The sequence below is a fragment of the Eretmochelys imbricata genome, chromosome 15 (assembly GCF_965152235.1).
Source record: "Eretmochelys imbricata isolate rEreImb1 chromosome 15, rEreImb1.hap1, whole genome shotgun sequence".
In the NCBI taxonomy this organism is placed as follows: Eukaryota; Metazoa; Chordata; order Testudines; family Cheloniidae; genus Eretmochelys; species Eretmochelys imbricata.
Window position 1 is genome coordinate 22,926,509 of NC_135586.1, and position 15,543 is coordinate 22,942,051.

At 43.9% G+C, this 15,543-nt stretch overlaps 1 protein-coding gene across 1 annotated transcript in view; it reads right to left on the minus strand.

Moving 5' to 3' along the window:
• Positions 1 to 15,543, minus strand: part of TMEM132C (transmembrane protein 132C) — a 207,863-nt gene that overhangs the window by 129,095 nt on the left and 63,225 nt on the right. The window contains exon 3 of the mRNA XM_077835356.1: positions 709 to 855. Within this exon, the coding sequence (XP_077691482.1) occupies positions 709 to 855 (147 nt within the window). The remainder of the gene's footprint in view (positions 1 to 708; positions 856 to 15,543) is intronic.

A 15,543-nucleotide genomic window follows, 5' to 3' on the forward strand; every position in this document is an offset into this window, starting at 1 on the left:
TTCCTATGCCCCGGCAGTTAGTGGTTGGCTTATGGCCTAGAGCATCAGCATTTATACCTCATCTGGTTTTATCCTATCACATGTACTCATTATCCATATAAGTGTCTACTCCTGATGGTGAGAAGGAAGGCAGACTCCTCCTTCTGGTATATCTCAGAGTGACCCAACCAGGTACAGAGGACTTCAGATTGGAAGAATTCTGGGAGAAAATAATTGTCCACATACCAAAGAAAACAAAACAACAAAAACAAAACCACCCAAACTTTTTTCTATTATACTGAACATTGTCAATACCGAAAGCTTTGCATGATGATCCCACACTAATGCTTATGAGTTAATCAAGGCTCATTATAGAAGAGTTCATTGACGACTTGATGGACCAGCCACGGATGAAACAAGATCAAAGCTATCAAGCCAGACAAATCTATGCTCAGTAAAGATCTTTAAAAGACATTCATGCTGGAAAAAAAAATAGCTCTATTCTATTCATTTCAGCTTAAACGGAGAAGTTTTATTGTCTGAAAAGTGAGTGCCCAGTTATAGATCAGCAGATGGTACCGTAGTTAATGTAAGTGTCTCCAGATTTCCAGGCCGTAAGTTTAATAGCTCTACTAAGTAGTGGTTAACATGAGCCCTCAGTCTTTCAAACAATAGATGGCACCATGGATATAAATGAGTTTAATGCTGAGCAGATGCGAGCGTTCTTACCTGTTCCTTGAATTTGGTGCTATCCTTTGACAGCTAACGGTCGTGGTTGAATGTTTTCCACCATTCCCCACCTCCTGCTTCACGTCCCATTGCCGGGGATCGCTTGTCTTCACGCTCAGAATATTCACGCCCTTCTTCACCTTGGCCCTGTTGGGAGCAGTGATTGTGAAATATTTAGAAGAGGGTAATTCATGACTGTGGCCTTCCTAACGTAGCTCAAAAAAATTCAATACATCAGCATTAAGGAAAGTATCGAAGGTGTTTTAAAATCCATTTGAACCTGGTAAAGATAGCAGGAGGGATAACCTTAATGCAGACCTGAGCTTTGTCTACCAATGGCAACCTTTTAATTTTATTGAAAGGATCAATTAACTATATCTATTTCCATAGTCTCAGACTTTTAGGCCATCATGATCACACCATCTTCATGTTGTGAAACTTTCTGGGAAAGCCAGGTTCTCTGGGGGTGGTTTATGACGACAACGGTGAACGTAAGAAAATTTACACACTGGATTCTTCCCCCTAATTCTGAAAAAATTCCTCACTTCGGTAGAAATTTGCCCCACCGTGGAAGTCCTAGGAACCCAAGCTTAGGCTATGGCTACACTACCAGGCATACAGTGGCACAGCTGCATCGAAGCAGAGAGAGCTCTCCCGTCCACTTAATTACTGCAGCTCCTGAGTGGCAGTAGATACGTCAGTGGGAGAAGCTCTCCCGCCGACATAGCATTGTCCACACCAGCGCTTAGGTCGGCGTAACTTACATTGCTCAGGGGGTGCCTTATTCACACCCCTGAGTGACATAAGAGGTAGTATGTACATGGGCTTAGACACTTCATAGGAGTCTCATTTGGACTCTTTCAATCGGCATAAATTTCAGTAGCAGCTCTTTAAAGAAGCCTTTTTTCCTTGCTTCTAATATACTTGTAGTTCCGTGGCATTATAACAGTGGGTTGGTTCATATTCTCGCTTTTTGTGTTTTGGGGCCTCTCATTCTAGAAGGCCATTGTAAGGAAATTCTCCTCTGAAAACTTTACCATACAAAGAATGTCGTCTCTTGATTAGAGCTAGGATCTGTATTTTCATTTCTGCCATGGATTTGCTGCGTGACCCTGGACACGTTAGTTAATCTCCTCCTATGCTTCTAATAACATCAGCACTGGATGTTGTCAGGTTTAATTAAGGAGAGTTTATAAAGTGATTGAAGATTCTCTTAAGTGCAAAGTTTATGCCTCCAATTTCGGTGACAATCAATTTTCATCACAGGACATCAAGAATGAGAGACCCCTATCCATCTACATAGGCACTGATACAGTTCCCATCCCCAGAGTATTTGTGAACTCACAAAAGTCACTTGGAGTTGGATTCTCGTACATGTCTGCGTGTGTACAGGGGATAGCAGTCAATTACAACACCTCGATTTTGCAACAGCCTGGCCCCTGCCTCAGTTAGAGCAACCTAAGTGCTGCTCTAAATCATGCCACTGGCGTATTGTCCTTATGGGGCTTACCCAGTGGAAGCCTGGAGGAAAGGGCATAGAGCACAATGGAAAATTGGGCTCTGAAGACTAGATTTTCAAAGGTTATTAGGCACCTAAGGATGCAGATATGTGTTTTGAAAATCCCACGAGGCACCTAAGTGCCTAACTCCCACTGAAATCAAATTTTCATTTCACCAAAAAAATTGCATTTTTTTTTTCATTTTGGGTCCACCTGAAACAATCCCACCCCCCCTCCCCAATTCTTCAGTCTGTCACAAACTGAAAAAATCAGCTATTCTAACAGCTCTCCTTTGAGCATTTATGAAGCTTTTTTTAAAAATTTTTGGTCAAATTCTTCATAAAAAAACAAACAAAAAAAAAAAAAAACAGCAGCCCTGGAACTGAAATTTGATAAAACCCCTGAAATCCAAATCTGAAGAACACCCACTGCTTAAGTGCTAATATCTCACCAAAGAAAGAGAGGTAAAAGCCCTTCAACCTAGACCTTTTGTGCCTCTTCCACTTGAAAACAGCTTTGAAATGGCACAATGTCAGTGGAAATTGGATTCACAACCTTTGAATTTTGATTAGGTTTACAATTTCCTCAGGAGTTACAAATTGCTTTTTCAACCATGCAGCTCAAAATAGTCAATGGATGGACTCTTGTTTATTGGGGGAGGGGGGGACACTTTATCTGGCCAAGGTTAGGAATACAATCCACTACCAGAGGACAAAAGGCCCTGACTACAATACCAATTTGTTAATTAACTACAATATTGGGCATTAGGATGAGTGGCCTTCGCATCTACCATTATGTAAAACCCATTTAAAGAAGCAAACTATTCAGGAATAAAGTAGGTTACATTTAGTAAAGAAAAATCAATGTTGTGATTGCACTTAGCACTAGAATTAGGGTATGAATACCCACAAGACTAAGCTTCCTAAATAAATATGCAGAAGTGTAATCTGTTACTCTCCCTCTAAAAGGGGCACTGAGGTTTATATAACAAGGTCAATGGATGAATCAGAATTAGGTCAGACCATACGGAGTACCATGTACTTTTAAGTAGGTCTCTACTTACATGCTTCAAATGTTTTCACTTAAATGTTAATTTACTTATGATATCTGACCACTAGCAGAGTAAAGTCTATTTAGTTCCTTTCCAAAGATTGGTTGACCTCGTTGTATGGCTGTAATTAAATATTCATTAAAAATAACCAACAGTACCAACTTTGTATATAAAAACTTGTAAGTCTCAGCTCCCAAATAAACCCCTAGACTAAAGACCCATTGGCCAAATTGCTTGCCAGTCTCCTGTATTTACCTCCCTAACCCATGTAGCGTTTATACACATGCCACATTCTCTAAACTGAGGCAAGTGCGGTGGGTGATAATAAGTGGAGACGACAAGCAGCTGGAATACTCCAGGCTTCCTCAGAGCACACTTCCCCACTCCAATTGAACAATTTTCCTCTCTGCTGTGCCTATTCAATCACATAGGATCACTCAGCCAGCCACTTTGTTTTATCCCTCCCTTCTCCAAAATGCAGCGTGCCAACCCATAGAAGCTTGTCACTCATCCTGTCTGAATTTTTGGCCAATTATACCACAACATGCTTTTCAGCTGCTTTCCCCAACAGCAGGAGGGCCTAATCATCAGAAGGGAGCAGGACATACTTGAGTTCATCGAAACCCAGTGTCAAAACCGAGCAAATCAAATTTTGTCTTCCATCTTTCATACTTTATTTCACTCTCTCTTTTCCATCTCCGTGGGCCACATTTTCCATCAACCAGCCGAGCAAGTAATCCCTCACATACCACCACTGCTGCTCTCTGGAGCGTTAGAAGTGGTTACATTTGCTCCAGGCATTTGGTTGTCCAAACACCCAAAGAATTAGATCTCAGAATACAGACTATCAGCATTTCTACAGCATCCAACATAGCCTCTAGGTGTTGGTTTTGGACCTCTGTCCAAAGTAGGACCAAAATTCTCCTGTTTTGCCTTTCTCTGGCAATAAGCTACATTCCACATGAATGCTGCCAGAACTCCTCGACCATTTTGACTACGTGCTTTCCATGGCAATAGTAACCCAACCAAGGCTCATGGCCTACCCTATCAAATACAGTATTCAAAGGCCTGAAATCCTACCCTGGTCCTTGAAGTTTCACTGAACTGCATTGCTCCTCTCATAGGGTCCCTGATCAGCTGAGAACTCACTCCTGCAGTTGAAACAGGGACAGGACCACCAGTCAGCCAGCAAGGTGAGACAAAGGGAAGAGTCCTGCTTCCTTCCAGCAGGCCATACGCTAAGAAAGGAGGAAGTGTGCATTCTCCCCTCCACGTCCTCCACAGATGAGCCACATCGATGGAGGAACAGAGGATGGGGAAAGATCTAAACATAAGTCCCAATCCAGCAAAGCACCAAAGAATATGCTTAATTTTAAGCATGTGAGCAGAACCATGCTGAAAGCTAAGCATGTGTTAAGTGCTTTGCCGGATCAGGGCTGTAATTTTTGATCCTTTGGCAGAAATGAACCACACAGTGGAGAGATGAATCACTTCAGGTTAGAATTGGATAGAGTAGAGTAATGGTGAGGTCAGCTTCAGCTTCACACTGAATCAGGGTTTCTCTAAGGATGGATTTGAAGCCCTTTTCCACATAGTAGCCAGAATGCTGAGTGATGCAAGCTTGTCTGTTATGCTTGGATCTCTGTGGTTATTAATTTGCATCACCTCAGATTTGTACCTCAGATTTGTCTCAGACTCATTTGGGGGCTCCTTCCTCTTCTCCCCAACAGATAGATAGAGCATTTTGTTGGCATGGAAAACAAGTAGCATCCTGACTTCAGAGAAGACAGTCCCTGACAATTTACATTTGAAAAATCACTGGATAATTCTTGCCAAGACTAAATAAAGGAATTTTAGAAAACCCCACAATAATAAACAAACTTTGTTTAATTTCACACTTTCCAATCAAAAACTGGTTTCAGAGTAACAGCCGTGTTAGTCTGTATTCGCAAAAAGAAAAGGAGTACTTGTGGCACCTTAGAGATTAACCAATTTATTTGAGCATAAGCTTTCATGAGCTTCATGCATCCGATGAAGTTAGCTGTAGCTCACGAAACCTTATGCTCAAATAAATTGGTTAGTCTCTAAGGTGCCACAAGTACTCCTTTTCTTTTTTCAATCAAAAACTGAGGTACTCAATTTCATCGGCAAATTTTCATTTAGACTAAAATGTGTCTCAGGCTTCCTAGAGTGTAAAGTTTAGAGACAAACATAATTAATGTGTTCAACTCAACTACAGATACAAACCTTGTCATTGTTATTGCATTTTGGTGTCTCTTCTGCTGTTAGATTACAAGAAACCTCATGTTTATCAGTAACTATATGTAATAAGCATCTGATAAACGCAGTACATACAAATAGCAATTAAATCAGCAACAGCCACAGCAGAAGATGGATTTATGACTCTAGGAGTCTTTGAAGCCTTCTCACATTAAAATTTTCCCATTTAAATTAAAATCTGAGGTGCATGTTTATGGTCACAATGGGTGAATACCACCTGCAACAGTAAGATATCGAAAGGGCAAGCTTCACCTCCAATCCTAAATTCCAACACCTTCCTAGTTCCACTAGGAGCAGCTCCTAACAAGAGACTCCCAGTGGTGTTGTGTTGTGTGGGATTGTTGCGATACGGACAAGAGATCTAACAGCTAAGGTCCTGTAATCATACATGATTCTGCTGCAAAATCAAAGTCTGAGATGAGATTACAACACTAAATTTCCCCAGTGACCGACATTAGGTTTGAAATAGTTTTCTAGCGCCAAGCCCTCCAGTCTCTGCCAGTGTGTTTTCTTTTCAGAAGGTTATACCTAGCTTTGAATCTTTTGTGTGCCATTTAAACTCCATCCTTCCCCTTCCATAATGTTCTTTGATCCCAGCAGTGTCTACTCTCAGATCAACAACTGCTGCTTCATACAGAACAAAACAATCTCACCTTCTCAGGTGCTGCACTGTATGACTTTTCAGTAAGAAGTTTTCTCAATTTTATACATTATACATAAAATCTTATGCTTTGACTTAGCAAACCCTGACCCCTTTTGACAGGTTTCAGAGTAGCAGCTGTGTCTGCATTCGCAAAAAGAAAAGGAGTACTTGTGGCACCTTAGAGACTAACAAATTTATTTGAGCATAAGCTTTCGTGAGATGCATCCGATGAAGTGAGCTGTAGCTCACGAAAGCTTATGCTCAAATAAATTTGTTAGTCTTTAAGGTGCCACAAGTACTCCTTTTCTTTTTTACCCCTTTTGGTTGTTCTTCTCCAGTGCCTCAAATCCTTTCTTGCCTGTAATATTTGCTAACACTCAGTATACTCCAGTAAGGCTCCACTGATCTGCCCAGGCTATGGGAGAGCACCGAATGTTACTGAATTCCGAAGGTCACATTGTAAGAAATGATTTCATCATCTCAGGACCCTTTTGTTTTTTTTAAACTCAAAGAGCCTCTCCTGGTAGCTGTGGGCTGTTCCTGGGCTGCACTTTCCAGCAACTCTCTGACCTTCTCAAGTTCTGCCAAAAGAAATTTAACCTCTTTCTGCCATAATTTAAGTCAACCCCTTCTCTTCTTTGCTTCCATAGCAAATCAGCAGATTACAGCCAGCTTGTGGCATCCATAAAACTCAGGCAGGAGACTAACTGCGACAATTAAACAGGGTTTGTTTTATTAAGAAAATCTTTTCCTTCCATCTTTCTAGGTGAAGTGAGGCCCGGGGTCTCACTCTAGCTCTCAGGGGGCAGATGTCTACACTGCAAAATGGTAACAATTGAACGCCTCATTGCCAGTCGCAACAGAAAAGCCAGAGGCTGAATGGAACATGGAGTCTGACCTTAGTGGCATATAACCTCCAGATGTACGTGCAGAACCTCTAATAAGAAAAGGATGATTGTGTGGTTAAGGCACCAGATCAGGACGCCCAGCTCTGCCACAGGTTTCCTGTATGACCTAGGGCAAATCATTTAATCCTTCTTTGCTTAAGTTCTACATTAATAAATGGGTATAACGATACCTCCTCTTTCTCACCCTTTGTCTATTTAGCCTGCAGGTTCTTTGGAGCTGGGGCTGTCTCTTATTATGCGTAGATACAGCATCTCACACAATGGAGCCTCAGTCACGACTGGGGATATTATTATTCCGGTTGCTATCCAGTACATTGGTAAATCCGATGGGTCACCTATAGATAGCTTTTGGTATCTAGGATTTCTAGATTGCAGGAAATTGCCTATTAAGTTAAGCATTCTGTCAGGGAAAGTCTTGCCTATCAACCATCCCATTCTCTCCAGGAAGCTGCTTTCTCATGGGATAGTCAAGGTAAAGCCTCCTATAGATGGTAATTGACACGTGATATGTACCGCTCTCTATATACTCTACAAATCTGGGCATCTGGAATGGGCAAGCGCAGAGCAGAGCGAACATGAACAATAATGAACAAAGTTATCAAACATTTTCTGTTGTGCCAGCAAACAGATTTGGTTCAAACGTTTATTGTTATTTGTGTTGCCGCAGCACCTAGGAGCCCCATCACAGACCAGGACCCCGTTGTGCTAGGCCTCCAAAAGCCCCTGCCCCCGAAGAGTTTACCATCTAAGTACACGACAAGAGACATCAGATGAATACAGACAAGTGGCTGAGGGAGCACATGGAACCAGTGAGGCATTATTGGTCAGTATGATAGCGGCGGTCAAGTTTTGGTTCTGCTTCACCCATCCCTATGAGCGACAGGTGAGCCTGGCTATCCAGAGAAATCACCTTCCTCCCGGTGACATATTGACACAATCAAGTCAACAGAAGCCTCCAACTGGAGCCTCTTTGACATAAACAAGAGGCGTCCGCTGGCAGGGCGTTATGTGTGAAGGATCCTTGGGTGTGGAACTCACTTTCACAACTCCACCCTGCTTGGCTAGCCAGGGCTTTGATTCATGAACATCCTGGGCATGCCGCAAAGGCCTGTTTTTTTCCCCGCTTCCCTCAGGCTCTCGGGGATGCAATGGGAGGTATCTATGCTCACGGGCTGTCCGTTGGCACTGCTTGTGGGATTTTCAAAAGGTGCCCCATGGATTTGGTCACCCTGGCCCAGTATTTAGGCACTGAACTCCCACTAAGGATCAGGGCCCCAGTGCCTATTCATTTCAATGGGAATTGGTGCATCATATCCCTTAGGTAGCTTTGAACAGCTTGGCTTCACAGCTCCCCCCCTCCCCACCCCGCGGGCCAGCTACATTTTCAACATTTAAAATAAAGAAATCAAAAGAACCAGAATCTGAACACTTTGGGGAGCTTCCTGGGTCAGCTCAGGTCCATTTTGGCGATTAGCTGTTTGTTAACACTCGCAATCCCTTCAAATTCCCAACCAATTATTATTATTTTGAGTCTGTGAACTAGTCATTTAAGCTTCTAATATATCTCCCAGCAAAACTGCTTTCCTCAGCTCTGAGAGGTAATACTTCCCCCTCTACCCCCTCACCCCAGCATTAGTTAAGGGATTATAGGGAGGATATGAGAAAATATATTTTATATATATATATATATATATATATTCATTCAGGAGTGATCTACAGTATGTAGAGACTCTAGGGTTGTCTTTCAGGCAGAGAGGAAACTCCATCTGAATTTACAACCTGTTAACATTCTGCCTCTATCAAAGATAAACACTGCAACCTGGGAGCATTCACGGAAACTGTCATGGGGCCTCTACTGTGTTTAACTTGGATCAGCTGGATAGTAGAGATTTGAGGGGAAACAACAGTATTACAGGTTTCAGAGTAACAGCCGTGTTAGTCTGTATTTGCAAAAAGAAAAGGAGTACTTGTGGAACCTTAGAGACTAACCAATTTATTTGAGCATAAGCTTTCGTGAGCTACAGCTCACTTCATCGAATACATACTGTGGAAAGTTTAGAAGATCTTATTATATACACACAAAGCATGAAAAAAATACCTCCTCCCACCCCACTCTCCTGTTGGTAATAGCTTATCTAAAGTGATCACTCTTCTTACAATGTGTATGATAATCAAGGTGGGCCATTTCCAACACAAATCCAGGTATTCTCACAACCCCCCCCCCACCACACACACACACAAACTCACTCTCCTGCTGGTAATAGCTTATCTAAAGTGACCACTCTCCTTACATTGTGTATGATAATCCAGGTGGGCCATTTCCAGCACAAATCCAGGGTTTAACAAGAACGTCGGGGGGGGGGGGGGGGGGGGGGGGGGGGGGGGGCGTAGGAAAAAACAAGGGGAAATAGGCTACCTTGCATAATGACTAAGCCACTCCCAGTCTCTATTCAAGCCTAAGTTAATTGTATCCAATTTGCAAATGAATTCCAATTCAGCAGTTTCTTGCTGGAGTCTGGATTTGAAGCTTTTTTGTTGTAAAATAGCGACTTTCATGTCTGTAATCGCATGACCAGAGAGATTGAAGTGTTCTCCGACTGGTTTATGAATATTATAATTCTTGACATCTGATTTGTGTCCATTTACTCTTTTACGTAGAGACTGTCCAGTTTGACCAATGTACATGGCAGAGGGGCATTGCTGGCACATGATGGCATATATCACATTGGTGGATTACAATACAGCAGTATTACAGAGGGCCTTGAGTGGTGCTGGTATTCTGCCTCAGCCAGGTCCTTCCCTTTCCTTGAATGTGGAAGGCTATTTAACACTGAGACACTTCACAGAAGCGCTTTAAAAAAAAAAAAAAAAAAAAAAGCAAGGCAGCCCCTTAAATTGTCACAAAAACCCGGCCTGACCTGCACCCTGGATGACTGGATTAGATGAAGCCAGCAAGGAGGTGACAGTGTCAGGCTTGACTCATCAGAGGAATAACAAGTTGGAAAAAAGGCAGAAGAGCTGGCCCAAATCTCTACCTCTGCACCAATTATTCTCAGGGTCAGATAAATCTTTTCCTTCTCTCACTCCCTGTCCCCAACCCCACAGGCTCAGGGCTTTATATGATATTGCAGCACTGCCAACCCTCATAATTTGAATCACAAGTCACACAATATTTGGTGTTCTTCATAAAGCTCCAGCTCCTGGAGTCATGTGAACACCTGAGAATCTCAGCTTTCTTTAAAAAGAAAGAAGTGTCTAGGCCTCCCAGGTGTAGAGGAATGATTGACAACATGAACCCAAGTGTTTTCAATAAAGAGAACCGCTCATTTATTATTAATTGTTTAAAAAACCTCATGATTTTTAAGACTATCTCGTGATTTTATGAAGTTTAACTCGTGATTTTTGAATGCTTGGGGCTGGCAATACTAATATTGTGGTCAGGCCTCACTGTGGCTCCTTTCAAATCTGACACCAGTTTAGCTCTTCCCCTCGAAATGCACCTCAGAGCACATGAATCTTCTCCCCCAAAGTCAAAGGGGAATTCTGGGTGCACAAGCAATGCAGGATGAAGACCAGAGCAGGAGCAACAATGTCTTTTGGTGCCTAGAGAATTCTCCCAGAAATTCTCGGCAGCCATTTTACATCTGATAGCAAACTTTTCCTACTCAGTGACAACACCTAAATAAGGAGGAGCATATATATATGTGCACCTTATTAACCTTGAATTCAAAAGTAACTGGGACAACGCAAGCAGTGGGCACATCTCTCAGACTTGTATGGAAGGAACTTTAAAAAGCTGAGGCATAATCACACCAAGTTAAGGCCCCTGAAAGGTCCTCACTGCAGGATTGGGGCCCAAATTCTTGTGAGTTAGCGCCCCGTGAGTAAGGGTTGCAGGATGGGGCCCTAGCCCAGCTGGACAGGTTGCCTTCTGCCCTGGTTCACCTCTAAATGAAATTGAAACAAGCAGCTATCCAACCAACACACACACACACTCTGTAGATAGGAAGCACAGAGTGGGTAAATCCCGAGGAGGGATTTCGCTGCGCATGCTAAAGATGACCTCTATAGATCTATATTATAGGATTGCAGACATTTTTGAGATAAACAAATGCACCGAGATTATGTTCGCCACTGCGTGCACTTTCCATTATTATGACAAGATCTCCCTAAGCTGAGCATGCATGGCATTCCTCCAGCTCACACGGCAGGAGCATTACTGGGAAAAATACTTACAGTTTGCAGCATTTATTAGGATTATTACTTAGACCCTAAATGACTTTCCCTACAGTCCCTTTGTATTTTTAATCCTCTCCTCAGTCCCGCTCTAGCAGCTGTTACTGCTACGCTTTACCATCAGCTAAGCAGACTACAAGGCTGCTTTTCCTCTTTCCTAGGAGGAATCCTACATTGCTGAGCTTCAACTGTTCGAAAGAGGGATGGGTGCCCTGAAAATGTCAATAAATGAGTGGTTATGTTGGGAGCTTCTGCCAAATTCAAATTTTAGGTGTGCTGCTTTACAATTCTGCCAGGGGTTTCACAGAAATTAGGACGGGAAAAGAATGGCTGCAGTCGATCAGCTAGTCCATCTTCCAAGAGCCCATGCAGGATTGTCCCCTGCAGAACAGGCGCCCACTCCATGGGTGCTCAGGGGCACAAGCACCCATGGGAAAAAACACAGTGGGTGCTCGGCCCCCAACAGCCAATCAGCTGTTTGGCAGCTGCCCAGCAGCGCTTGCGTGAGGGTGGAGAGCAGCGAACGGCAGGCGGGTGGGTGGCCCCGGGGGCGGGAGGAGGCACCATGATGATGGGGTCTTAGGGGAGGGAGCGGCTCAGCGGGCAGGAAGAGGCGGATTGAGGGCGGGGCCTCAGGGGTGGAGCGGTGGGTGGTGCATCCACAGGGACAAGTAACAGTCAGCACCTGCAGTATAGTATATTGTGCTTTGATGAGTCCAGTTTAACATGGCTCCCTAAGGAGATTGGTCCACAGATCTCCACACGCTTCCCAAAGCTCTCTGGCATGCAGCTGGGAGTTCACTGACTGGTACCATGCTTAAGAAGGTGTTACACGTGCACCTGTCAGTGGTCCGCTCAGCCCAGCCAGCTCCATCTGCCCCTTTGGGGTACCTAGTAGCGCTAGCCGTGAACAATCCTTGGGCTCAGGTGAGCACCAGGACTGCAGTCAAGACAGAGCGCAGAGAATAGCAGCTGAGAATCATTGCAACAGGTCTGGTTTAATATTAGCACACAGACCCCCGTACTGGGTAACGGCCCGTCTCTCTTCTTTCACCGTAATCCTTGCACTGGTATGCAGTTACCTTAGCATATGCACCCTTATTCCTGTTCTTCTGTTTCAGAACAACTGCATCTTCCACCTAATTCTGTATGCTGGCAGTACGTAGGAAATGCTGTGAAAATAGTCTAGGGGGATGCATTGGACAAAGCTGCTAGCTCTTTATGTTAGAATTGAATCTTAATCTATTTAAGGCTGCCAGGGATCTGTGATACAGCCTCCCAAATGGACTCGGAGTTTACCCAGCATGAGCTCAGATTCTTGTGCCTTGAGACTGCTGGTAGTAGCTTATGCTTTTAAAGCCCAATTAAATGAATAGTAAGACGCCACGGAGGTCGGGGGGGGGGCGGGGGTCGGTTCAGATCCTGGACGTGCACTCTAATGCAGTGCAACGGGACCAACATGTCACCAGTATCCGATCCAAGCAAGCAGGCAGAGGGGACACATGATGGGGGCTCAGGGGGCTAAGAAATGAGGAGACAATGAGGAAGTCAGGGGTGGGTGCTTCTCAGGAGGTTTGAGGATTAGGGGAACCACTGTAACTACTTTTCGGTTTTGTAACAGACTGTTTTTGTTTCTTTAAAGGGGGATTCAGGGGAAACAGCCACATCTTTTCTCTAAGCATGAGGAAACCTGTGCTTTGCCTTAGGGACAGAAGAATCCTTCCAAGCCTGGCGGGTGCAAGTGGCCCCCAGGGTATGTAATATACACTGTATTTTATTTTATTCACCAGGAATTTTTTCCTCCACCCTCTCTACTCCTTCCTCCTCCATTCCCAATCTCTCTATATTTCTCTGCCACTTGGCTTGCTCCCAGCTATATCTCCCCTTGCATCCCTATTTTTCCATCTGCCTCCCCCCCCGCCCCCCAGGCCCCTCTCTACTCCTTAATTTAAGATCTGACTAAGTCAAACATGAATCCAATCATCCATCACTGGACCCAATCACCGCATCCACCTTTACCCCCCATTGATAGAAACGAAAGCTGACTAAGACTCCAGCCCTAGTTCTTCAGTTTCTTGTTTGTTTGAATTAAATTTGCAGTTGGGTCACATCGTGGTGCAGAGGGTTTTATTTTGTTTTGTTTTGTTCTCTGAAGGAAATGTCAAAAGTGATAGGGTGGTTTTCAATAAGCATGGGGTGGAGGCCCATTTGTTGAGGCTGCTGGACAAGAGGAACACAGGTAATTAGGGGACCTCTAGAACATGGGTAATTCTGGCACCTGCTCAGTTAAATGAAAAGGGTCTCACAGCTACTAAGTAATACTTTAGTGAGAAGAAACACCCCTCCTCAGGACACATGCTCTCTGTTATACCTTTTAGATATCATGACCAGACCTGAAAAGCCTTGGCTATGTACCTTCCAACCACAGAAGCCCTCTTATCTTCTCTGCATGTTACATAAGTGGGGCTAAATTCTCCTGCTGCAGGATATCAAGAACTACCCTTAACTTTTACAGGAGTCACTCATATCCTACTGCAGGAGAGTTTGGACCAAGATCCTAGGTACCAAGACGGTTTACAATGACCCTCTTTCCAGGCACCTATAGCAGCTGGAGCATGGCAAACCCAGTTCTCATCCCCAGTTTGTCGGAAGCAAATTAGTGCAGCCATCTAGTCTCCGTGCCTCAGTTTTCCACCTATAAAATGGGGATAGTAATCCTTCTTGTCCGCTTTGTCTATTCAGACTGTAAATGCTTTAGGGCCGGGACGGTCTCTTACTGTGTGTTTACACAACGCCTCACACAATGGGGCTCTGATCTCAGCTGGGGCCTTCTGATGTTATTGCAATGCGAAACTTGCAGCCAGGTCCTCCTCCCAAAAGCCCCCACTAAGCCATTATGGAGATCATTTCCTGTGGAAAGTTCGGTCTTGCGCTGGCGAGAATGGTCTTGCTATTGGCCTCTACTGAACGGTAAGTCAGACATGCTCATGCACTAGGATTCTGTTGTCCTCCAGCTGTCAGCCCTCACAACCGATTCTCCTTTAGGGACCTGTTCTTTAAAACTTGAGCCCATGAGGGCTGTGGAATCCTGGCGCCACAATGGAGAAAGGGAACTCCTGACAGGCCACTGAATTGTTCAGTTCCTTTGAAGTGCTGTTGCAGGAATCAGTGGAATGGTTGCTGGGTGTATCTAAAGACGACCAGCTGCCAGCAGCTGAGTGAGAGGCTATGGCAAATGGCCACCACCCCAGTATAAACACTCACCTGAGGCCACCTGGGCATAGACATTAAACTACTCAAATATTCCTTGTTCCATTTAACCCCGCCCCCCCCAAAAAAATTATTTATAATTGTCACTGGGTTTTTTCCATTTTCTTTTAGAGGACTAAAAATAAACACAAATCTGCTCCCTCCCCACCTCGCAGGGAGCCTTTTTTCCCCCTCCATGGCTCTCCCCGAAAGTCATTTCAATTCGTCCAACTGCATCCGATGCCTAACTGCAGGGATGAAAATCATTTTGTTTCAGCTTGATGCAGCAGAAATGCACAAGACCTAAATAGCATGTGACAGGATATCAGGACACACAAGCACCTGATTTAGGGTTGCACAGGCTACCTCGGCAGCAAAATGATTTGGTTTCTGAAAATGCTGAAACAGCTATTAACCAGCAGTATCTGTAATAGGTTAATAAAATTCAAAGTGAAAGACTGAGTGTACGCACACACCCTCCCCAAGGCTTCAGATACCCATCAGAGAACCCCGCTTCATGCTCTCAGATCTCCGAACACCTGTTATCCAGTCTCTGTTTATAATCTCCTTTGATTACTCTGAGTTTCCAAGTATCTTATCACCTGCTTGACTCTGTGCCTTCAATCTTCAACCACCCTAAAGACGATCATATTTTATGTTTTCTTATTTAAGTTTAATATAACTAACTATCTTCCACCAACCAAATATAAAGGCATGGTTCTGTGTGATATTTAGTGATAGTGAAAGATACTGGGCTGGCCATTCTGGCAGCTGTGTTGCCAAGTTTCAAGTTTTTGTCATGAGTCTTATGTCATTTGGGGGGTTTCTTAAGGCCCCAGTTCCTGGAGACAAGTTAATACGTGAGAATCTCTTTGTTTTAATTAAGTACATACGTTTTTTGCCTTTATAGCTGTGGGGGAAAAGCCCGGAAACAAGGCATGAGCACACCCTAAAGGCTCAGAGACCAGA